This window comes from Lampetra planeri, chromosome 31 (genome assembly GCF_965212315.1).
Source record: "Lampetra planeri chromosome 31, kcLamPlan1.2.h2, whole genome shotgun sequence".
NCBI classification, from domain to species: domain Eukaryota; kingdom Metazoa; phylum Chordata; class Hyperoartia; order Petromyzontiformes; family Petromyzontidae; genus Lampetra; species Lampetra planeri.
In genome coordinates, this window is record NC_136137.1 from 8,817,701 (window position 1) to 8,842,382 (window position 24,682).

The following is a 24,682-nucleotide window of genomic DNA, read 5'->3' on the forward strand; positions in this document are numbered from 1 at the left end:
AGCTGCTTATATTTGGCCAGACTGGTGTGATACAAAAGGACCCACAGGTTAATGTATTTGTCAAAGGCTGGTATCAGCGGTGTAAATAATTGGTCTCTGAGGAGAAAGCCTATTAAGCAAACTCCTGTTCAATTATACAATAAATATTTGCTAGTTCATAGTTTTTAGGCATTTATTTTCAATGACGTGTTATATGGCACGAAAACGAAAAGCAGATTTGCACTCCATTTTTCTGCTTTTCCGGTACATGTTGAGTCACGTGAGTAGCCGACGCAGCACCTTGACAGAGGTCTCGGGCGTGTAGTGGGGGTTGCGTAGCTTCGTCGTGATGTAGAAGCGGAAGTCTTGTGAGTACTCGATGGTGGAGTCTCCAAGACGCATGCACAGCGTTCCGCCCTGCCGGAAGGTTTGCCTCAAGAGCAACGGCTCCAGTATCGGATCCAGCTCCTCACCCACGCCCTCCAACAGCACTGCACAAAGACGAAGATCCCCCGTACAGCCTCAAGAAATTGTTTGGGCTAGTGCTGTTCGCGAGTAGCACCTGTGAAAGCCGGCACGGCACACGGGGGTGGGTGGCCAGCACCACCTCCGGCCACCTTTGTCTCCCTAGTGATGACATTTACACATTGCACTGGGTACTCATTTGAGGCTGAATCGACCTAGGGGAGGCTCAGGACCAGTTCAGATAATCGCTACTTATGTTGGCCGTACTGCACACACTCACACACGCATTCACGCCTTCACAAAAAAGACAGATCCCCCGTATAGCCTTAACAGACTATCAGGGCAAGTGCTGTTAGCGAGCACCTATAAAGGCCGGCACCGCACACGAGGAGGTGGGTGGTCAACACCACGCCCAACCGCCTTTGTCTCTCCAGTGGCGATGTTTACACACCACACCAGGCACTCATTTGAGGCTGAGTCGACCTAGGGGAGGCCCAGGACCGGTTCAGATAATCGTCACTGGTATTGGCCGTGAGCGGGAATCGAACCCGGGTCGCCAGGTTCGCTAACCACTACACTACCACATTCACACACACATACTTGGCGCACAAGCTGTCTCAAGTGTATTAGTAGCAGCATGACTTCCATGCCCACTGTTTCCATTGAGAGTGCGGCTCTTGCCAGTTTCCCAGTGGCCTTATTCACGAGTCTCCTCCACAGAGGTTGGTGCTGACACCGCAGAGAGCCAACTCTGCTCTGAGTTTATGGGGATCTGTTACACGGTAAAGGGAAGGCGTTAACTGTGCCAGAGAATGCTTACACCTTAAAGCCACACACACCGGGCTGCTGCTAGGCAGCTGAAATAACAATAATGTTTTATTTGTTTATAGTATTCTTCATGCTCATCGCATGTCTATACGCTGTATAATTCGTAGCGCCCCCAGATTTCGCACGGAGGCACGGGGAAACACAGACAAGTTGGAAGGCAGACAAAACTGGTGCCAACAATTGCCCCAGATCTGTGAGGCCCATATTGGGATGTTTGGCCAACTCCATTCATGAGTGTTTATTCATGAAATGATGCCTTCAATATGCCAGACCAACATAAACAATGGAAAATTGTCCCAAAAGTGTGTCAGGTAAAAATAATAGATTTATGTATTTACCCAGAAAAGCCACATTGAGTCCAAAGACACACATTCAGAAGGGTCCTGCATACATTGCGATGTTTGGCCAACGCTAATAACTTTGTGTGCTTCTAGCTACGGGAGGAGGAAATTAGGGAACTCGGAGGACACCCATGCAGAACAGGGGGAGATAATACAAACTCTGCACAGGAAAACCCCTGCGAGTCAGGAATCGAATCCTGGTGCTTCTTGCTGTGGAGGGGCTGTGAGCGTGAACTCTGCATTACCTGCCAAATCCTACCAGCAGTGAACGCGCGGGTCTTACCGGGAGTTCCAAACTGAATGCAGTTTTCCAGCGTGCGTACGAAGTCCGCGTCACTCAGCTTGATCACGTGCAAGCTATTCGCCTTCTCCATGTTCTTCACCCACTTGTTGGCCTGACCCTGAGGGTCGATCATTAGAGGCCATCGACGTGCGTTGCTGCGCACATCAAACGCACACGCACGACCCCCCATCAGCGCGCACGTCGCGATCGGCTTCGAACCAAACCGTGCGCCGTGAAAGCTCGAGAGAACAAACGCTCAACGTGCGGCCCAATCCGGAACGTCACACTCGGGAGTTTCAAATGTCCCTCACCTGATGATGATGCCATTGTCGAGGGAGAAGCTGTCGGAGGGAAGGCCGGCGATGGTCCACGCTCGGGTCTTCACCGGGTCCCCCAGCGTCTTCGACAGCGTGAAGTCAACCGAGTACGGGATCTTTTTCAGCCGGCACAGGTCCACCCACTCCGCCACCTGGTTCTACGCGCGTCACGACGCCACCTCGCTCAGCACTCCGCGCCTCGAGCCACCGATCCTGCAAACCGCCCAGGTGGCTCCTCGGCGGTTGAGCTTACGCACTCGCAATTGGAAAGTTACGACTTCAAATCACGGTTTGGAATTGACTCAGCCCATCGTACCTCCGGGGTCTCAATAAAACTGAGTATCAATTTGTGGGGAAGTCAGCAGCGGTTATCCTATTTATAGACACGCCCAAGCCACATAGCATATAAGTATAACCACACCTCAACACTATATATAAAGAGTAGGCATGCGTATTTTATAGACCACAAGATGCAGATAGAGAAAAAAATGTAGTTCTTGAACAGGGGCAGGCAGGTAGTCAACAGCATGGATGGCTGGGGGGAAGGCAGTTCCAGACATAGGGACAGCAGAGAATAATGAGCATAAAGGTTGACTGGGAGCTTCAACTGGAAGCCTTGGTTGCTGGAGCAGAGATTGCGTGAAGGAGGGTAGAGTGAGCAAATATGGGAGAGGTAGGCAGGGTGGGTCCATGGAGGATCGATTATGGTTGACAAAGGAATTTGAAACTTGAATCAGATTTTGGAGAGACACAGCACGAGCAACCAGAAAAGACAAACCCCAACTGGTAGGAACCTGAGTGATCTCCAGGCACTGTGGTTTCCTATCACTCATATAAACACTCACTTATGAGTTGGCCAAAAATGCCAAAATAGGACACAGAGCTTGGGCAATTGTTGGTAGTGCCAATTCTGGCTGCAATCCCATTCATCTGTGGTTCCATGCAAAAATTGTGCACGGCGTTACAAATTTAAAAAAATGCATAAACGACGCTCTGGATACAACGCATGATGATTATTGGCTAGAAATCATTTCCTAAGCTACTGTTATCACAGACCTGTCGGAAGCTGGAGATGAAGGCTCCAAGGTAGGCCACAATCCCAGATGAGACGAGCGTGTCCCCGGTGAGGTCGTTGTACCGGATTCCCAGAAGTCGAGCAGCCTCCATCCAGCGAGACCTCTCCCCGCCAAGGCCGCCAATCAGCTGCTCCGCTCGATCCAGCTTCTTGGTGCACATGTCAACCTGCACGCGGATAACCCAGAAAGGCACCCAGAATGTGTTGACCGTTGTGTATAAAATATGCAAGCCTACTGTTCTTTATAGAGTGTTGAGATGTGGTTATATTTATATGCTATGTGGCAGGGGCGAGTCTATAAATAGCACACGTCCAGTTGTTTTAAAACCACTGAGATGCATTTCCTATGATCCATCACAGACCCGAGTCAGTGGGGGAAATCCCATTCTCGTGGTGGGGGTGAGCAAGTCTGTAGAACAACTAGTGTTGACTTTCCCACAAAGCGGTACTCGTGTCATCGACCCCCTAATTCGCAACCTTGAGACTGTGAGCTGCTCGCTCGTCCACTGAGCCACTCGGTCGTCTACTTGTTATTACTCCGACTAGAACACACACCTTCTTGGTTCTTTCGGTAAAGTCACGTAGAAGGGAAGTAATAAAATAATAAAAATAAAACATAATAAAACAATTCTCACGACGTTTCGGCCACAACGCAAGCAGCCATCCTCAGGCGAAGAATGAAACACCCCAAGCTTGGAGCGTATATTTAAGCTGGGTTACGCTCCAAGCTTGGGGTGTTTCATTCTTCGCCTGAGGATGGCTGCTTGCGTTGTGGCCGAAACGTCGTGAGAATTGTTTTATTATGTTTTATTTTTATTATTTTATTACTTCCCTTCTACGTGACTTTACCGAAAGAACCAAGAAGATGAATCCCTGCAGTCACGAAAGCTTTAAATCGAAATAGAACACACACGGCTACGGTGGGTGAGGTTGCTTTGTAAATTCAGCGCTGCGCCTGTTGTGGCCCAAGGCACCTGATTCTCCAAGTCGGCCTTCTTCTGTTTGTTGGCCTCGAGTGTCTGCTGCAGTCCAGCCAGCTTGTCCTGCACCTCGCGCAGGGCCTCCTGCTTCTTGCGCAGGCTGCCCATGGCCACCGCCAGCTCTGCCTCCGCGTGGTTCAACTTCACTTTCTTTGGCGCTACTACTTTCGCTACCCTGTTCATGTGCACGTTGAAGAAAAGAACAAAAAATATTCAAATGTTTCCCCCTCATTATATTGCGAACGTGCTATCATCGTAACGTCACGAAACAACGATATTCCTATTCAGAATGCTCGCAGCAAGCAGTGCATCAGCCTGTGTCGAAGTACGGTCCCACGTTTTATACGTCAGGCAGACAAACATGTTCCTCGCCTTCCGATCATCTAAACATATTTTTATTCTCAGAGCCGGAATTCTGGAATCTGAATTGAGTGGAGAAGCACCACATATGCAATGCGATGGGGGGTTTTTCAGTCTTTAATCATTTCGCTGGCTGGGCTGAGATAACTCAGCTCACTACCCTTAAGAACCCAGTTTAATAATGAGCGACTGAAACGCAGATTTGAACACAGGATCTCAGCAGCGCTGGCTCTGTGCTCTAACATTTCAATATCCCCAAGAGCACCCAGCCACTTCCCATATAACAATAATGACCGTTAATGGAGTTTAATTGTCCAGCCACACAGACAGAATGTCCAGTTTCATTGCTGCTGACGACGTAGGCTCAACCGTTCGCATTGCAATGAGTGCACTCCAAGGTACACCAACTGCAATGAGAGCGCTCACTGTAACGAACGTACCTTTAGAATCACAATCAACACAAATCTAAACACGAGCAGAACTCTCACGCTGTGTACTAGATCTGCACATTGCACGTACTTTGGGATTATGTTCTCACAGAAATGGCACAACAAATAATTGCCTATCTCATGAGATCAATCGTTAGCTTCATTGTGACAATAAATAAACAGACAATATGCATCATTCATATATCCTGTCCTTCCACATGATAAATAAAAGTGTTTTTTACACATCCCATGAGCCAGATAGCCTTCTGGAAATCCATAATTTGAGCATCGTTGGTTCAGCACAAGCACACTCTGGATCAGTTTCGACATTCAGTGTCTCACCAGAAATCGGCCGTGGTTGAACCAATGCTGGTGAACTGTCAGACCAGAGCCCTCTCTGTTCGATATATCTAACCAGGCGTGCATATAAGAACCGTGGTACCAGGAGACACGCACTTGTCGTAGGATTCCATGGCGATGACCCATTTGCAGAGCCCCTCGGCAGCAGTGGATGCATTGCGGATCTTGTCCGGGTCAAACTCCAGGTTGGTGATGTACTTGGCGCGGATGGTCTTCATGATGGCGACAGGGATGTTGTCCTTGTCGAAATCGTGCAGGGACTGCAGAAACTTCATGTCCCCCAGCAGCTTCTTGGCCGGCCCCCATAAGTCCTCCACCATCCTGCCGGAGCCGGAGGGGTCAGGCACGCGGTCCGGCTTGACGCCCTTCAGGATGCTGATGGCCTCCATGACCAGCTTCACGCCGGCCGGGGGGCTCTTCATGGTCTTCACCACCGTGATGTCCTGAGCAGGCGAGACGGCAGGGCTCAATGAGCCACGGAGCAGCAAGGTGTGAACGGCGACACGCACGCACGTGTTCCGTACTGGGACATAATCAAAATAATAAATGTACGTTTGTCAGGCACAATTCATCCTTAGATCTCAATGTGTAAGCACGGTGTTGCTGCCCAGATAAATGCGGCGTTTGCTCTGTAGCACGGTTATAAGTAAACTCGCTTTAATGATTATGGACGGAAGCCACTTACTTTAATGACCAAGCACACAAAGGAGCCGTGAGGGTGGGACATACTCAAGCAGATAAACCGTGGAGAGGAGCAATTTATTTGATAACGTTTTAATGTCATCATTCATTTAATTGAGTTTGAATGTAATGCATCAAAAAAGCCAAAGTGATTTCGTGATAAAATTAGCATTGAGGAGGCGTTCATCTACTGCCCCAAGTCAGTTGTGGTACCTAATTTATCGACCTCGGAGGGATGATGGGCTGAATGAATGAACCCAGCTCGCTCTACTGCTGAGCCACCCAGACAGGATTTTGATTCAACCGTAACATAGATTAAACGTTTTTTCTAAGTTTTTTGTTTTTGTTTACTCCTCTAATCTAATTTAGATTGATAGAGCACCTTAAATCATGGCACTTGATGATATAGCTTACAAAATGATGACAGCATGCAATAGTTGACAGCGGCGTACAAGGATTGAGGAATGAATGACAGTGATAGAGTGGTACTTAGGGATCACGAAAGGGAAGGGGAGGGACTGGAGGGGCGAGGGGAGAGAAGACGAAGGGAATGGGCAAGAGATAATAGGTGAGCTCTAGGAAGGGGCAGTGTTGAGTCTATGGGCAGTGTTGAGTCTATGGGCAGTGTTGAGTCTATGGGCAGTGTTGAGTCTATGGGCAATGTTGAGTCTATGGGCAGTGTTGCTAAATGTACTGGGGAAGTTTTTCCAGTGGAAAAGGGCAGAACACGGGATTGGGCACAGAGAGAATGGCCACTCGGCGCATCTACGAGCGTACCTGCTGCGTGAGCGTATCCAGGGCCGCGAGGGCTGACCGCAGGATGGGCAAGGCCTCGGCCAGGTCGGCGTCGCACTCATCCTTGATGACCTTGGACGCCATGGCCTGTTCGTTGGCGACGGCCTCGTCGGCCTTGACGATGCGCTCGGTGCGCGACACCTCCTCGGACTCGCGCTCGATCACCGCCATCGTGTTCACCACCTGGATGCCCGCTTCGAGCAGCTGCGGCTGCAGCGCGGCGAGCTCGGCCTGCATCCCGGCGACCTGCGACGTGGCCGATTCCAGCTTCTCCAGCCCCACCTCGTAGCGGCGCTTCATGCGCATCACCTCCCTGCGGACGCGAGGCGAGCGGGCGGTGAACGTTCGGCGGCGGGGCCCGGCACGCGGAGCTTAAGAGAAGCGTCCCGACGGCCACTCGGGCAACACAAGGGTGACACTCTCTTATCCCAGAATCATAACGAATCAAACTACCGTCCATCCCGAAAGCGAGAGACAGGCGTGCTCTTTATTCATTCCAAAAGTCAAGTCAAATTTATTTCCTGCTGAAATGAACATTGAGGCACTGCTCATTTGCTGCTTCCAGCCCTGAGGCAGTGGTGGGAAATACAGTAACTCACAATCGCTTTTTCTCCAGGAGGTCTTTGAAGGTGGAGATGAGCTCCAGGTACGACGTCGGGGTAACGTAATTGTAGCGCTGCTGCTCGGCCTGGAACTTCTGCGACAGGGCGATGGTTGACGTGTGAAAAAGTTTGCACATGTCGATGCAGCTGGCCAGCGTCTCCGCGCTCACCTCCACATCCTCCAGGTAGCGTGTCGCCACTGCCTGCAGCGCGTCTTCTGGCCAGCTCTACGCACGTCAATCAATCACGAGTGACACATGGAATGATCTCCAGACACACCAGCCTCAACTTGTATAAATAATTAATGAAAACACGCTCGCACAATAACTTGCGACTGTTATGGCTAGAGTTTAGGTAGTTCGCATCTCCTGTTTAGGGCCCTAAGCCAGTGGTGTAAATGTTATATTATTCCTTTGACATGAGTATCTCTATTCACCAGACAACTCTGTTGACTTCCCCACAAAGTGGTGCTCATTATATTGACCCTGGAGGGAGGGATGATGGGCTGAGTCAACCCCCAACTAGGATTCAAACTCACAACCTTCCGTTTGATAAATTGTTCGAACTTTGGAAAGACAATTGTTGTTGCCTAACCACCAAAACATAAATTTACAGATGATGCAAAGTGCCCATCAGACATCATCATCAAGCATGATCATATCCACTGCTGGATGAAGGCCTCCCCAATACTGCCGCCACTTCTCACGTAGCGCCTGTGCGCGAACCGAGTTCATCGCTCCATCTCCCTGGTGGAGGTCCTCTTGGACGCTATGCATTCCTCAGCTACCATGCCAACGGAGTGGCACCCAAGCAATGGAATGTGTGCAAGAGAACATCAAGACACGCAGTGGGTTTTTGTTCAACGGTAAAATTAGAAATAGGTCTGTGGACAATACGGGGATCACTCATTGTGTCATTGCGGCATTGCTCTCAAGGATGTGAACATGTGGCTGAAGTTCACCTGGAACCAGTCGATGGTGCAGCAGTTGACGAGCGAAGGAAACTTCCTCAGGCGGTTGCGGAAGGCGTCGCCGATTGGACTCATGGCCAGCACCACGTGCAGCTGGTCTCGGCAGCGGTCCACAAACATGTTGAGCAGAGCCAGGGGGCTCCCGTCCGTCTGCTTGTCTTTATCCCGCTGCCGGTCGATCTGGCGCATCTTCTCGCAGATCTCCTGCTTTTCATCCAGCGCAAACAGGTTTGGAATCTCTCCGGAATTCAGCAGGTTGTTAATATCCTCCAGGAACGACTCCTGCTTGATCTGCGTGTCCGTGAACAGGAAGACGCCGTTCTGCTCTCCGTCTGTGGATCGGCGCAGAATGCGCTTGAGGTCCTCGCGCCACTCGTTGGTGGCGTAGCCCTTGCTGATCTCCACCTGGAAGAGCTCGCAGTCCGCCATGTGCGCCGCAAGGCGCGTCAGCGACTGCCGCCCGCTGCCCCCGACGCCCACCAGGAGGGCGTGGCTCCGGGGCTGCTTCAATATGCGCGATATCCGGCACACGTGCTCGATGGCGAAGCGGAAGAGCACCAGGTTCATCGGCTTCTTGCTGAGGTTGTTAAACTCCTCCAGGTGCCCTTCCACCACCAGGCGAAGCCGCTCCACGTCGGACACTTCGACGTACCTCTTGGCGTCGTCTTTGCTGTCGCTGAAGTCGCAGAACATTAGGCTGCGCAGGTCGTCGTCTTCGACCTGCCCATCGCCGTTTGAGTCCAGGTGCTGGAACAGCTGGGTGAAGTCCTCCTTCATGTACGTGTGGATGGTTTTCCGAATGAAGGCCACCAGCCACGCCCTGTCTGCATCGTCCACCAGGCGGTCGTAAAACACACGCAGCACCTACTCCGCCAAACACGAGTGGAGACACATACGAGAAGGTGAGGAGGAGGCATCTTCTGACCATCTGTTATTTTTCTCCACAGTGACGCAAATGTATCATTTTGTGTTGTGTACTATATCAGCTCTTAAGTGCCACCAGTCTGAACTTAACTCTTAAATCGAAGCACACTTGCACAACATTGTCAACTGTTAGAGCTAGAGAACATTCCATATGAAGCGGTGGTGTGAGCCATGTAATTAATTGTATATTTCTGTATGTGTTTAACTGGGTGTGATATTCATTGTATAAACGCATACTATATACGTCTCTGATTTAACATGATTTAAAATGGTTGTCTTGACGTCTTTCAAAGTCATCTCCTGTTTACAGCCCTGGACCAGTGGTGTAAATACAACATTCCTATGGCGGGGGGTGAGTCTACCCAAAGGACAACCACTGTTGACTTCGCCACAAGTGGCTCTCCCATAGGGAATTAGAATTGGGCCAAATCATGGCCTACGCAATTTATAGAATAGCTTGAGCCTTCGGTACTCGGGCCCCAGAATATGAACTCGAATCCTTCCAGCGACTCACTCTACCGCTGAGCTACCTGGCCAGACACGCATCCTGGGAAACCTCACAAATGAGATGTTCCAGGTATTTGCCAGGTGAAATAATTAACAAGAAAATTAGACCAAATTAAACTTCAGTGCCCGAGAGAAGAAGTTCTCGTTGCTGTGGGCACCTCATGCACCCAGAGGCGCTTGATGGACGCTGCCACCAGACAGGTCTCGGGCAGCGAGAGGCACACGCCCTGAATGACGCGCGAGAAGTCCCGCAGGTTGAACAGGTAGTGTGACTTGGCTGGAGTGGGCAGCAGATTTTGCGTCGCGGCCTTGTACACCTCCATGGTGCTCTGAACGAGCTGCTCCGTCAGAACTGAAAAGTCCGGGGGAAATGCAAACCTGAAACGGTCGACACAGATGATGTGAGATAACACACACAATAATCACTCGTGTCGCTATGGAGAATTTAAGTAGCAAAATAAATCGGCAGTCAATATGCCTCCTTCCCATATACGTCTCTCCACATTAAAAATATTAAGCGTTTAATTGAATGCTTGCCATCAACCACATGGCCTTCTGGGATTTTTTTTTTCAGCAGCATTGTTTAAATACATGGGAAATCTGGACCAGGGCCCTGAGTACAGAATATACATGTAATGTCTGTCAGGCAGCGATTCGCGTAGACTCCAAAAGTGAGTAGTTCAAAACACAGACTATCGGTGGGCGTCCTAGTGAGATCACAAAGATGGATGCACATCAGTGGTTGCTAGGGATTACGTCAACACTCCCACTGCACCAGCCAATCGGCTGCCAGGAAGACAACCCTGAAGCAAGATAGCCACGACAACGGCAATGCTCTATTCGTTCAGCCAGGACGTAGCCGAGGTCAGCTGCATATTAATGTGATTAATATTTCTTAAAGTTATGTGCGTGATTTTCCATGCATATATTTGTGTGCGTGTGTGAGAGTATATGTTTGTAACTGTTCCGAGCATGAGAATGTCTTTATATACTTGTGTGGGTGAGACAGTAAGTTTTTTGTGTGTATTTATTGTGTACTGTGCCGGCCTTAATAGGTGCTATGCTAACAGTCTGTTAAAAAGGTTATATGGGGAATCGTTGTCTATTTGTGACAGCGCGTGTCTGTGGGAGGAGTAATTTTATGCGATTGTGCATGCTTGTGTTTGGTTGTGTGTGTGTGTGTGTCTCATGTCAACAATGCTAAGTGACACCAGCGGGAAGGTTGAACACAATCAATCGTATATCCATATTTTACAAGACAACAAATGCTATGCAATTTGCCAGAAAATCAGCCACAAAAGAACATATGCTGTAAATGCCATATATTGTAAATGAGCCGATAATACACGGAACACATGCTCAAGCAAGGTGAGCCATAGCTTCACATTGGCAATGCCAGTGGAAGCTGCAGTTGGAAGTGTTTACCCAGCAGTGGACACCACATGTTAATTGCTGATATACTGTATCTGCAGAGACTCTTCTGCACAAAAAAAGAGAAAGACATTGATAAATAAAGCCTAAAAACTCGACAATGATCGTGACAATGTGAAATTCTGAATCTTTTACTTCTGGGTAGAAGAGAAATTCTGTAAAACACACACCTGGCTGTAAAATGCCAACCCATTATGCGGGAGAAGATAGTAAACATGGATTTATCATCGAACTCGTTGATGGTCACGGTGTTGAAGTGTCGGAGGAAGCGCGCCGTCACTGCGTTGCGTCCTCCTCCTGCAAAACAAAGCACCCCGGCATCACGGAGCGAAGGATTCGCGTCCAAGTTGCATGAGTCGCGATACGCAGTAGCAAAGTAAATGTCGCTTGTGGTGGGGTAAAGTGTCGGTACCAACACGTCTGGTCAACGTGGAGTAGACAAAATGCCCTCGAGCGTTCGCTCTGGTGGAGACCCTGCCGCCAGCAGTGGCGTGAGCGAGCGATGGCGCAGGGCCCCAGCTTAACCTCTACGGGTCGCTGGAAACACCACGAAGACGAACCTGGTGGTCCCATTGCCCCGAGGATTTGAACGTTTTCCAGTTTGATCATGGAGCAGTCCTTGAGGTCGTACCAGTTGGAGTGGTCCAACCACTGGCGCAGGAGTTCAACAGGTGGCTGTGCTCCATATTCCTCTCTTGCTGGCATGTTCACATCATCCACAAACAACACCTGCACACAGGTGACATCACTGCGCTCACAATCAAGGCCTCACGTTCTGCAGATCAGTGGTTATACCAGTGGTTAATTTTCACAAAATGCCACAATTTTAACTGCTGATGGTGACCACAGAATGGAACTTGGTTTGGTCTTGAGTACAGAAGGAGATGCCACAGTGGGCAGACAGCAGAAACAGCATTGCTACATCACTTCGGTGCCTCAAAAGAGAGACTCTAAGGAGAGAAATCACCGAAGCCAGCGGTTCCCATGGTTTCTGGATCCGTGGGCCACTTTGACACCTCGCGACACATTTGTGGACAGCCATAAAAACCACTAACTTTTTATAGACTCAAATTAATGAGATGGCTGATGCTACGAGTTATAGAATGGGCAATAAACATTTGTGGTGTTTTGGGAATGAGACCCTAACATCTGCAAGTTCTGCAGACCACTTCCCACGGCCTTGCGGAGCGTCAAAGCTGAAGGACCTCTGGTCGAATTCAAACTCTGTAATCTGCGTCATACACAATATTACGCACTCAAACGGATTCTGCAGACAGCAAGATGTAGCAGTATATGACATGGAAAGGACATGCGTTACAAGGAGACTGCCGTCAGTGTGTGAGGCATGAGTCATCTGAAAGAGGGCGATCCTGTTTCTGGCTCACAGAGTGAAGATGCCATGGGCACCCTCACCATTCGCTTGCCCTGTGCCGGGCCGTAAACTCCTTTTCGGCGCCGGTCCAGTTTTCCCATGATTATGTTCTGCGTCTGGGCGGCGGTTGTCTGAGCTGAGAAGTTAATAGTCAAGGGCTTGTACGTGTCCTTGTCCAAATGCTTGAGCAGGAAATTCTAAATGGATAGAATGCACATGCGTGGGTTTAAGCTTTGAATAATTACAACCAGTAACTTTGACTGACAGTAACTGGTGGCATTTGACGTGCGCTGCACGTACGGTTATGTAGACACTTTTTCCGGTACCGGTCGGACCGACGAAGAGGACCGGCTTCTGGTGTGTCACCAGCATCTCCATGAGCGCAGTGAAGCGGATGGTGTCGAGGGTGGGCACGATGATGTCGTTGAAGTTCATGTCTCGTGGGATCGGTGAAGCTAAGCTCATGGCTTCAGTCCACAATTCCCACCGTCCCTTGCCCTGGAGATGCACCATCGACAACACAGCAGCGTCGTCATCCTCTCATACGCTGCCACAGTGTGAATCTCTCACGAAACCCAGACAATGGAGTCGAATCAGGTTAAACAATTCATGTTTTTTTGCTTGGCATGATTTACATTTTTATTGATGGTTGTACTTTATTTTATGTTTTATGCTTTCATCATTTTGTGAGCCAGGTCACTGTTGTAAATGAGACTATCCTGTTCACTTGCGTTCTCACCTGGTACGACAAAATAAATGTAATGAAGCAAGTGCCATAAACTTGTGTGTACACAGATATTGGGCATGAACACTCACTGCTAGATGAAATGACAAAGGAACAATACCGATGTTTGTAAGCCATCTACTAGAAAATTGCACATCAACGTCTACCATCCTGGCGAAGGTTCACATCTCACGGCCTCGGTGTATGAGAATATGTAATGCCGCATTTTTAATAAGAGGTTTAAAATCGTTAAGTTACAAGCATTCCAAAGCTAAAAAAAATAACTTTACAATCTTTAAAAAGCAAGCCACATGCATTTTACAATGGTAGAGAACGGCACCTCCTTGATGAAGCGGTACTCGTAGACAGAGCCAGGTGCGGGGAACGGGACGCTGAAGGGCTCTGCCGGTGGCCCCACTTTCTCTAAGAGGTGGAAGCGCTTGCTGGTGTCAGCGCTCAGCGGTCCCGACATAAGCTCGCGCAGAAGCTGGTCAAACAGCACCTGTCCGTGCGTGGAGCAGCTCGCCCCCACGGACCACACGAGGGAGAACAGGAAGATGCCCTGCAGTGTGGAGATGAGGGGAATACACACACGGGGGATTATAGGCGACGTTCAGAAGTTTAGAAGTTTAATTCTTTGTGTAAAGCCCATTGAGCTAAAAAGCTCTTTTTCGATGTCGGCCGGCAATGGTAACAGCAGGTCAGACAAATAAGAGCAGATCTATGCACGGCTTCACAAACGCACAGGATGCCAAGGGCGCAGGAGATCACACAGCCGCATACACAAGATACCAGATGAGAGATGATGACAGATGAGAGAAAGAGAGGCACTCAGACTTGCTGCGTCAGCGGGCCGTTTGTGGCAGATAAAATTACGCCATGATGTGCAGGGTCCACGTTCTCACGGTATACCTCAATCCAAGCAGAGACATCTCGGTCACCCATGGCCTTTATCTTGGTCTCGTCATGAAAGTCATCCATCTGACAGTCCATGAGATTCATAAGCGAACAAACCAGGTTTGTATCTGACGTTGGGGAGAGCTCCTGCAGAAAACAGAGTTCAGAACAAACAGGAGCGACAATTGTACAATCCCATTAAACTTACCTGCTCATTTACAGAATCCACAGGACTAGTTCATGATTTAAGCAGTTTAAAGTACATTTACTGAAATATAAAGTAAAGTAAAGTCGATTTCTTGCTCAAAGGAGGATCGAGGCAGTGCTCATCTCTTGTTTACAGCCTTGATCTAGTGGTCAAAATCCCACATTCCTACGGCAGGGGTGAGTTTATCCGTAGAACAACTACTGTTGACTTGACTTCCCCACAGAGAGTTACTGATTTTAGAAACTCCGAAGGGAGGGATGATGGACTGAGTCTACCCCCCACTGGTATTTGAAATCGCAACCTTACAATTGTGAGCCACTAGCTCTACCCCTGAGCCTCCTGGCCAGATCAGTTGTGTAATCACGAACTATGTGCTACCTTTAACCTCTTCAATCATGTTCTAAAAACGAAGTTTCAAAGATATACCTTACCAATTGTATATCAAACATAGCAACGTAATCATCGTGTTACCATAAGTACAAGTGCGGTTGATGGGAACGCACGAACCTTTGTGGATTTCCGCACAAACTGTAAGCAGCAGGGGACCAGGCGCTCGAAGAGGGCGCAGATGAGGGCCTTGTGTGCGGCGCTCAGCGGTGGCGGCCTGGCATTCAGCCAGGAGGTGAGCAGAGGCCTCCAGCCCAGGATGTGGGGCTCCATGTAAATCATGCCACAGCGGGACACCTGCCACCCAACAGACACGGCGTCAGCCTCGAGCGGCGGGGTGGCGCGGCGGGGCAAACACTCGTTCCTCAGTATATTTCGATTCAAAGCTTTCGTGACTGCAGGGATTCATCTTCTTGGTTCTTTCGGTAAAGTCACGTAGAATTGAAATAATAAAGTAATAAAAATAAAACATAATAAAATAATTCTCACGACGTTTCGGCCACAACCCAAGTAGCCGTCTTCAGGTGGAGAACAGGTCTGTCGAGGAGACTTCAGACTTCAGACTCTGTCTCCTCGACAGACCTGTTCTCCACCTGAGGACGGCTACTTGCGTTGTGGCCGAAACGTCGTGAGAATAATTTTATTATGTTTTATTTTTATTATTTTATTATTTCAATTCTACGTGACTTTACCGAAAGAACCAAGAAGATGACTCGTTCCTCAGAGCGAGAAGACCTTGATTTCAATTCCCGACTCGGGTGCCTTTCTGTGTGGAGTTTGTATATTATCCCCGTGTTCTGCGTGCGTTTCCTTAGGGTTCTACAGTCTCTCTCCATAACTATAAACATACAGTACAATGTCCTTGATGTTGGCCAAACATCCCCATGTAGCAGGATGCTTCTGTAAATTCGTCTTTGGGTTCAGTGTGCATTTCCTGGTTAAAGAAGTAATAAATAACATTATTATTGATTTGAAGCTTTCGTGACTGCAGGAATCCATACTCTTTGGTTCTTTCGGTAAAGTCACGTAGGTATAAAATAAAATAAATCACGACGTTTTGGGCGCAACTAAAGCGCCCGTCATCAGGTGGGAAAGCATGGTCTGCTGCTGAGGCAGACTGTTTTAAAAGGTTCAGGAGGCCGCTCTCCTCCTATCTTACATGATAATTTCTCACATTAACATCACTAGCCCCGGCCACTTTTTTATGACCCTTGGGCTACACCCATTTCAAACCTTTCAAAACAGTCTGCATCAGCAGCAGGCCACGCTTTCAAACCTGATGACGGACGCTTGTGTTGTGCCCGACACGTCGTGATTTGTTTTATTTTATACCTACGTGACTTTACCGAAAGAACCAAAGAATATTATTATTGTGTCTGCTTTGCACACGTGCGGGACAGTTCCTTTATTGCTTATATTGAGCTGGCATACAAAGGGATAATTGCAGCTGCTCAACAGCGTTGTATAGAAGCAGCCTGACGTGTGGCATGACAGCGTAGGCACTCGCAGGCACATTCCATGTCTTCTCTTTGTTATTACTTTTAGTGCATTAGAGGTTTTCTTTTGGGTTAGATCGCTTAAATGCACGTGTCGTTAAAAACCGCCACTGCCAGAGAATCAGCAGATAAGCCGAGGCATTCGCAGTGACTCTCCAACGCATGAACACTGAGCGCCGGGCCCAACCGTGTACTCACGGTCGCGGGCGACGCTACTTCGAGGTCCATCGGTTCAAATATGAGGTTGGTGGTTGATGCCAGCTGGATGATCTCTCCGCTCATGAGACACAGCTTCTTGTTGTCATCCAGCACCGTGTTCATGTTCTCAATCCACACGGCGTCGACGGGTCCATCGAACACCAGCCACTTCCTGTCTGGGCTCTAAGCACATGGCCGACATCAAAACAGAGTTGTCATTTACTTGATTGAGCTTGAAATGAGAATGACTCCCCCCCCTCTCTTTCCCCCTTCCTTCCCCGAAGAAAAAGGATCTGACGCACGTACCACATAATGCTGCGGTCCTACACGTCCGCGTTGGTTGTCTGTCCGAGCCGCCTATCCCGCTATGCACCACTCACCTGTTGCGGAAGTTTTACACCCCCCCCCCCCACCGTTGTTGGATCAGTAAAAATAATTTATTTAAAAAAACAGAGTTATGATTATGCACGTCGATGATAATATTCTGCACATGTACGGCAATAAGGTTAATATTTGTTGAATAAATTTTGTTTGTGAAAATATATCAGAAGGACGGTGTACGTGTGTCCGACAATATTGTTATTTCGCTCGTCAAGGTGCCCAACCATGGTTGACGGCCCATGCAATCCTGGCTCAGCGAATTGTTCCTCAAGCTCTGTAAGGCACTTTGTCTTTACCGTTGTTGTTATTGTTTACCCAGGATGATCCTGCTGATGTTTTTCACCGTAGGCGAGATATGTTTCCATGCGGTTCATGTGATCAATATTTGTTTTGCGATTAGGCCACGTCGTGGTGGTAGCTTGATGCCAACATTCACGTCATTAACCGTCCACCACCCGACCAGGTGGTCACGTTTACAAAGATATTATTTACATGTTCTAATGTATTGATCAAACTGTGACCAATAAAGTTCCTCACAAGTGGCTTAAGCCTTTTCACGACTGAATTTAATGTTGCTATGTGTTTCCTAATTAAGCAATTTGTGAGTATTTGGTAAAAATGTGGCAGTGACGCTGGCACACAATGGCCTACTCTTCTTCAGACGAGATCAGGGAATCTTTAACGTCCACTGGGAAGCAGACGGTGCCGAGTAGTTTACGTTTAATACACCCGCAGTATTGACCAGGGCAGCCTGCCTGATTCAAACCGTGAACCTCTGCCACGAGCAGCGAACGCGCTACCACTGGGCCATGTCACCATGTTGACCCTGGTACACTGGGCCGTGTCACCATGTTGACCCTGGTACACTGGGCCGTGTCACCATGTTGACCCTGGTACACTGGGCCATGTCACCATGTCACCACATTGATGTTGGTATACTGCGGAGTGCGCCTGCACGATTGCCGAAAGTCTGTATTTGCGTGAGTGCGTTGATTCCAAGCCATACGGTAGATGTGGCGAAGGCTCGGTAGCTGACGGCCAAGACACCATCGGACCACTCGTGGGAGATGGGGTCAAACTGTCCGTACAGCTGCCCCATGGTGATCGCCTTGGGGTTGAGAACTGTGATCTGCACTTTGTTCTCTGCCATCAATGCCTGTAAACGACACCGCATTTAGGAAACACATTCCACCAACACAGTTAAAATGTATCTCTCCATCATGGGACCTCCTTTGCCAGTACCAAAATATGAGAATAGGTTTACCCCTTTTTTCTGGAAACAAAACAGGTGTTAAGATGTTAAAACACCAAACTTAAACCTTTTACAAGGAATCATGTCTGCATTAACCACAATACTTGTGGTCAGAATGCAACAACAAAAAAAGTACTCTGATAATATATGCATTGCCTTTGAAACGGATTGGTCCACACCAGAGACAGCTTTCTTTTGAACCTAAAAGGCACGTCCTCTGGTCTAACACCGTTTGAGACTAGGCTCAAAAGAAATCTGTCTCTGGTGTGGACTAATCAGTTTCAAAGGCAATGCATATATTATCAGAGTACTTTTTTGCATTCTGACTACAAGTATTGTGTTTAATGCAGACATGATTCCTTGTAAAAGGTTTCAGTTTGGTGTTTTAACATCTTAACTCCTGCTTTGTTGCCAGAAAAAAGGGGAAAACCTATTCTCATGTATCTCTCCACTCTTGCATTTATTATCATGCTGTAACATTTGTGCTGCATATGCAGTCACTTCACAAAATATATTCCTTATGTATATATTCCACCTGGATAATCCCTTGAGATCAAAGTTTCGCTTTCAAGGTTTCCAATTGACACACACACACTTCGCAAGTGCTTAATGATGTGTACATAAAAACATTAAACATGTCTAGTTTATGCAATTTGTGCCTTTATACAATATCACGCTCAGTCAAATACAGATATACATACAGGCAAATATTGATTTACGAACAGCGCCAGTTCATGTAGAATGTACTGTGGCTGTTGTGAGAGTGAAATGTAATGAGGATTGAAGTAATAAACAGCGGTTTACAATGTGGCAACGTTTTGCTGTGCCATAAAACACGAGAAGTGAATTCGTCAAGATCAGAAGACGTTGCAGAAATGTATTTCCCGAGAAAGGCCCTTTGAGTTAATAAGCTCTTTTTCTCAAGGGCGATTTGACTGGCAGACAAGATCAAATAACTCACCTTTTCAAAGATATATCCCAAAGATCTCACCTTTTACTGGTAGGAACCTCCTGGTTACACCAGCCCACAGGGGATTATTGTGTCCGTCGTGCAGGGAGGGGCTGGGTGGGGAGGGGCTGAGTGGGGAGGGTGGGGCTGGGTGGGGAGGGGAGGGTGGGGAGGGGCTGGTGGGGAGGGTGGGGAGGGGCTGGGTGGGGCTGGATGGGGGGTGGGAGGGGTGGGGCTGGGTGGGGAGGGGCTGGTCACCCCGTGGTGCCCTTATAAAACTCAACGTTTAACCTACTCACGCCGGCTTGTGCCCGCCCTCACAGTCGGGCATATTTGCGGAATACACCATGCCGCCGTTGACCATGGCCATTGACCGAGCAACCCAACGTTCCTACCAGCTCCCTCCGCAGGAATGTGTTCACAGATATCTCCCAAGGATCTCACCTTTTCACAGATATCTCCCAAGGCCGCAGCCAGAACACGGTAAGCGCATGTTTTTCCTCCAAATGGCTCGCCGACAATCATGAAGCCGTGACGGACGATCATCATCTCGTAAATTTGCAAGATTTTCTCGGCAAAAAACTCCGTCATCTGCAAGTTCATCTTCTCACAGTTTTCCTTGATGGCTTCCAGCAAGACCACATAGTCTGGCTTCGGTAGCTTGACACCAGGAAATAGATCAGATGTAATGCCCTGTTGGAAATACGTATAAAAAATAGATATTAACATACATAACTCAACCCGAGCTATTAATACTTTGATATTTGCATCGTTAATACAGACTTGATGCCATGCAGTAGGTGTCTTTGGTTTGGAACAATTTAACACCTGTATTCTTGCCAAAAAGGCTATAAGCCTATTCTTTGTTTCATCATTTTGATACCAGCAAAAAGGGTCACAAAGATATTAACAGTTAAACAGGCATCTCATAATCACCACCTCACAAATGAGGTCTGCACGATCGATGGCCCCTTTAACTCACTCGTTCTTTTTAATCGTGCGTGTAATGTTTTTTAAAATCTCCTAACTGACATTCTGAAATACTTGTTACTCAATGTTGTGTGTATGTGTAGTGTAGTGAAATACGCGGTGCGCACTGTTAACCGAGATCAACCGAGGGCAAACAGGCGCGCGTGTGCAACGTTCTGCTTGCACCAACAAACCGCCACCTAATTAAGGGGCTAAGCGGTGCAAACGCGGCCGGTCGGCCGCGCACGCTGACACCGGAGGTATTCATCTTCTTGGTTCTTTCAGTAAAGTCACGTAGAAGGGAAATAATAAAATGATAAAAATAAAACATAATAAAATACAAGGTATTGTTGATGAATAGGCTGACAGGCACCAGCCTGGCTCGCCTTAAAGAGACACACGAGAGCTCTCGGATAATTGGCAGGAGGATATAAGGACGTGTGTGTGTGAGCGGAGCGGGATCAGTTGTTACTGGGGACAAGAGAGAAGATATGTTGCCACTCAAGACGTCAACGAACATCAACCCTCACGAGTCGCCGGGCGGGTGATGGTTGATCCCCCCGCCAGGGACAGACGAGTGAGTGGGTCTGAGGGAGCGTCGGCAAGGGCAGCGGTGGAGTGTGAGAAGCTGCTGGGTGCTGAGGCGCTGTGTGCGAAGCGTCTGTGTGGGTCTGTGTGGAGAAGCTGCTGTGTGAGCGGAGCTGCTGTGTGCAGGTTAAGTGAGGTGTAACGTAGATAAGAGTGGGGAACAGGTTAACAAGAAGTGGCCGTATAGATAGTGATAGGAGTGCCTACAACTGGTGCAAAATAGGTGAATAAAGTGTAAGCAGGTGACTTGTTATGACGTGTCAGTCCGAGTTATTTTTGAAGACACTACATATGTATGTTGAACTTCTTTCGCACTATACGTAGCCAACCATGCTAATCAGAGGAGCAGGGTTGTCTGTGCTCTCCAGTTGCCCAGGTGAAAAGTGGGCTATGCTTTGCCCAATCCTGGCCAGCTGGCTCAAAAAAATTAACAAACTAAACTAATACACTCCAGTTACTCGCTCACGTCACCTCCTTATCTACAACTCTGATAGTGCTGGCCACTTGATGTTCTGGGCTTCGGGCTTGTGCTCAGCAACTGTATTAAACAATATATGTATTTGCATAGTAACCATAAATTCACACCAGCAATCAAAGTATGTATTCACAACTGGAGTGTGTATTCAACATTGTCCTTAATTGTGGATTCACAAACCTCAAATAGAGGGAGGTCGTGGGCCAGAAACTTGGGTAGGTTGACGTCAACAATAGAACGCAGCATCAAGATGTCCTCGTTTTCACTCGGATACTTCAGCTGCAGAACAACAAGACTCAGAGTTCACTCGACACATGACTTCTATTTTGATTTAAAGCTTTCGTGATTGCAGGGATTCATATTCTTGGTTCTTTTGGTAAAGTCACGTAGAAGGGAAACAATAACATTTCTTGCTGTGGATTTCACAGCAAGAAAATGTTCTTGCTGTGAATTTCACACCTGATGATGATTGCTCGTGTTGCAGTCGAAATGTCGTGAGAATTTTAAAGTTTTAGATATTTATTATTTTATTGTTTCCCTTCTACGTGACTTTACCGAAAGAACCAAGAATATACATGACTTCTACTACACGGATATATTCCCGATATATGTCTACACCAATGTGCCTAAACAAGACGGTTGAATTCAGCGCGTACTACGTGCTATGACATGGCTCACAAACACGGTCATTCACGCGAAATACTAGAGAAGTAGGCAAAGAAGGAATTACACTGAGATACATTGAGAGGAACTCGTCGAGGAGAGAACGTGCACAGGTTATTGACATCACCCACACTCAAGAAAAGAGGGCTTGGGCAGGACATGGCGTGGCTAGAGGGGACCATGGACAAAGGTCAAGAAAACCAAGGAATGGAATGCATCAGAAAGGATGTGCTCCGAGGAGACGGAGCGATTAAATCAGCTCTTGTATATGTGCTGGATTGATTGTTGGAACGCAAGATCATGAGAAGTCACAGTGGCTTAGGGAGGCGTTCATCCAGCAGTGGATTAATCAAGGCTGATGATGATGTTTAAACCAGGTGCATGGAACAATGATCAAAACACATGGCTCACAATTTGAAGGTTCAGAGGTCAAATCCCAGCAAGGAGTTAGCTCAGACCGTCATCCCTCTGGGGTAGTCAACAGAAGCGGAAATACGGTTTGTGTGTGTACAGTATATACATACAGACGTGTTCACTAGCTCAGTGCTGTGAATATGAGATTAACAGTGCCCACAACAATACATTACTTTTGTTTGTTAAATATAATTTAACCTGCAGCAGAGCATTTGACTCATTGCATGTAAGTTGTCTCTCCATAGAACAACTGCGATTGATTTTCCACACAAAGTGGTTTCACTTGATTCACTCCAGAAGCGGGGGATAATGGGCCAAATCAACCCCCAACCAGGAGTTTGAACTCGCGACCTTCCAATTGAGAGCCGCCCACTCTGTCGCCGCCCACTCAGGCCGAATCACACCACAGCACAGAGCGTGCTCCGCTTGCACGACCTGCCCACGTGATGCACGCTCAGCGGAGGCCGGGGTGCGCATTACCTTGAGGTTCCCAGCGGCAGTGAGCACCGACTTGACGGCGCGCATGCCGTAGTCGTAGTGGTGCTGCGACGACAGCTGCTCTGAGCAGAGGCGGTAGGTGGCGACGATCTTCACCGACAGCGGCCGCGCGCTCACGAAGCCGAAGGAGTAGAGCATGATCTCCGCGATCATGGCGTAGTCTGGCACCATCATGGCCACGGTGCGGAACAGCGCCTGCAAAACGGCGACGTCGAGTTTAGTTGGACGGCCGAGAGACCGGCCCTGCTTGCGAGGTCAAGTTGGAGCACCTCCACAGAAACGCCGTTGTCCACAGGGTCGTGTGGAGGTACAAACTCAGAAGTTGATTGCTTGTGCTCACATCACTGCGGCGTAACCACCACTTTACACAGCAGTTGTCAGCGCATAGTCAGTCGGTTTTCCACTGCCACCAGAATCAGAATCTTTATTAATCCTATAAGAATTCATCAGGGGGTGTAATGAACGAACCCATTGCGACGACGCATGAAACAAACACCTCTTGCAAAGCCGGCCTGCGTGACAGCAAGACAACTGAAGAATATTGTACACGATATTTTAAAAACATTTAAACGTAACAAACCTCGACTAACTTTATCAATTATTTTCATGAAAATTTGATTAACGTTAAGAATGTAAATTGCACTTTATTTATTTTTAGGATTGGATAAATTCTGGAAAAGAAAGTGACAAGGTTAGATGTTTAAATTTACGAAACAAACAAATTCATCCTTGCCCAGAAACACATTAAGACACACACAACATATTGTATGATCATAATTTGTAATAGCAATTTAGAGATCACTTAGATTGGGATGGTTGAATGAAATTGCATTGCGAAATAACTACTGAGAGATAGAAAATAAATAAGTAGACAATTTGCCTCCTTCACGTATCTGCCCCTCCCCATGAAAAATAAGAAGAATTTTTTTGCTTATCCCATCAGCCACAGCGCCTTCTGGGAGTGCATAATTTCAGTAGCATTGGTTCCACACAAGCGCACTCTGGACCAGTTTCAACGTTCAGTGTCTCATCAGCAGTTAGGCTTTTCTTGAACCAATGTTGAAACCAAACCCAGAAGGCCGTGTGACTGATGAGATGTTAAAAAATACTATAGGTTTCTCTTTTACATAGAAACAAAAACACGAAGGAAGCGTTGTTGTCTGCTTATCCATTTCATTGCAAAAACTATAGGTTTCTCTTTTACATAGAGACAAAAACACGAAGGAAGCGTTGTTGTCTGCTTATCCATTTCATTGCATAGATCCTCCACAACGACGCGACCGAATACGCAGTGTCCTGACAGATCGATGTATCACCTTCAGATTGTCAGGCAGCTCAGAGCGGCCAGCGTAGCCCGGGTTCATGGTGATGAAGACGGCGCAGGTGGGGTTCAGCTTCAACTCTGTCCCCTCAAACACCAGCGTGTCCGACCCCGTGTTGATGCCTGCCGTCATCGCATGCAGCCCTTGTTACCTCTCGGTCCGATAAAGTCATGCATTCATATATAGAACCCATGCCTCTCATAGAGAGGGTTCCTTGCCTATAAACATCTGGCAGTTTTACCAGCATTGGTTCAAGCGATCCTGATTCTGGTGATCAGACACTGAATCTAGACTTAAAGCTTTCGTGACTGCAGGAATCCATACTCTTTGGTTCTTTCGGTAAAGACACGTAGGTATAAAACAAAATAAATCACGACATTTCGATTGCAACACAAGCAATCATCATCAGGTGGGAAACCCACAGCAAAAATTTGAGGTAATCTGACATTGGCATGTTCCATAACCTCAAAAAAGCTGATCTTGAACCTGCACCATTACCACAGAGTCAATCCTTCAGTAAAAAATCGTTGATGCTGTACAGGTCTCAGATTTGTTTCATTGTC

General features: G+C 47.8%; 1 protein-coding gene across 1 annotated transcript in view; it reads right to left on the reverse strand.

Annotated features, from left to right (window-relative positions):
- DNAH7 (dynein axonemal heavy chain 7) overlaps nt 1-24,682 on the reverse strand; it is a 72,809-nt gene that overhangs the window by 16,839 nt on the left and 31,288 nt on the right. The window contains exons 26-48 of the mRNA XM_078609217.1: nt 24,114-24,241; nt 22,780-22,992; nt 21,403-21,501; nt 19,635-19,883; nt 17,996-18,145; nt 16,609-16,791; nt 15,035-15,211; nt 14,335-14,466; nt 13,763-13,984; nt 12,999-13,196; nt 12,740-12,895; nt 11,887-12,055; nt 11,497-11,623; nt 10,054-10,273; nt 8,456-9,328; nt 7,492-7,721; nt 6,875-7,205; nt 5,513-5,859; nt 4,263-4,443; nt 3,270-3,455; nt 2,208-2,371; nt 1,897-2,051; nt 280-470 (exon numbers count right to left, since the gene is read on the reverse strand). Of these exons, the coding sequence (XP_078465343.1) occupies nt 280-470; nt 1,897-2,051; nt 2,208-2,371; nt 3,270-3,455; nt 4,263-4,443; nt 5,513-5,859; nt 6,875-7,205; nt 7,492-7,721; nt 8,456-9,328; nt 10,054-10,273; nt 11,497-11,623; nt 11,887-12,055; nt 12,740-12,895; nt 12,999-13,196; nt 13,763-13,984; nt 14,335-14,466; nt 15,035-15,211; nt 16,609-16,791; nt 17,996-18,145; nt 19,635-19,883; nt 21,403-21,501; nt 22,780-22,992; nt 24,114-24,241 (5,081 nt within the window). The remainder of the gene's footprint in view (nt 1-279; nt 471-1,896; nt 2,052-2,207; nt 2,372-3,269; nt 3,456-4,262; nt 4,444-5,512; nt 5,860-6,874; nt 7,206-7,491; nt 7,722-8,455; nt 9,329-10,053; nt 10,274-11,496; nt 11,624-11,886; nt 12,056-12,739; nt 12,896-12,998; nt 13,197-13,762; nt 13,985-14,334; nt 14,467-15,034; nt 15,212-16,608; nt 16,792-17,995; nt 18,146-19,634; nt 19,884-21,402; nt 21,502-22,779; nt 22,993-24,113; nt 24,242-24,682) is intronic.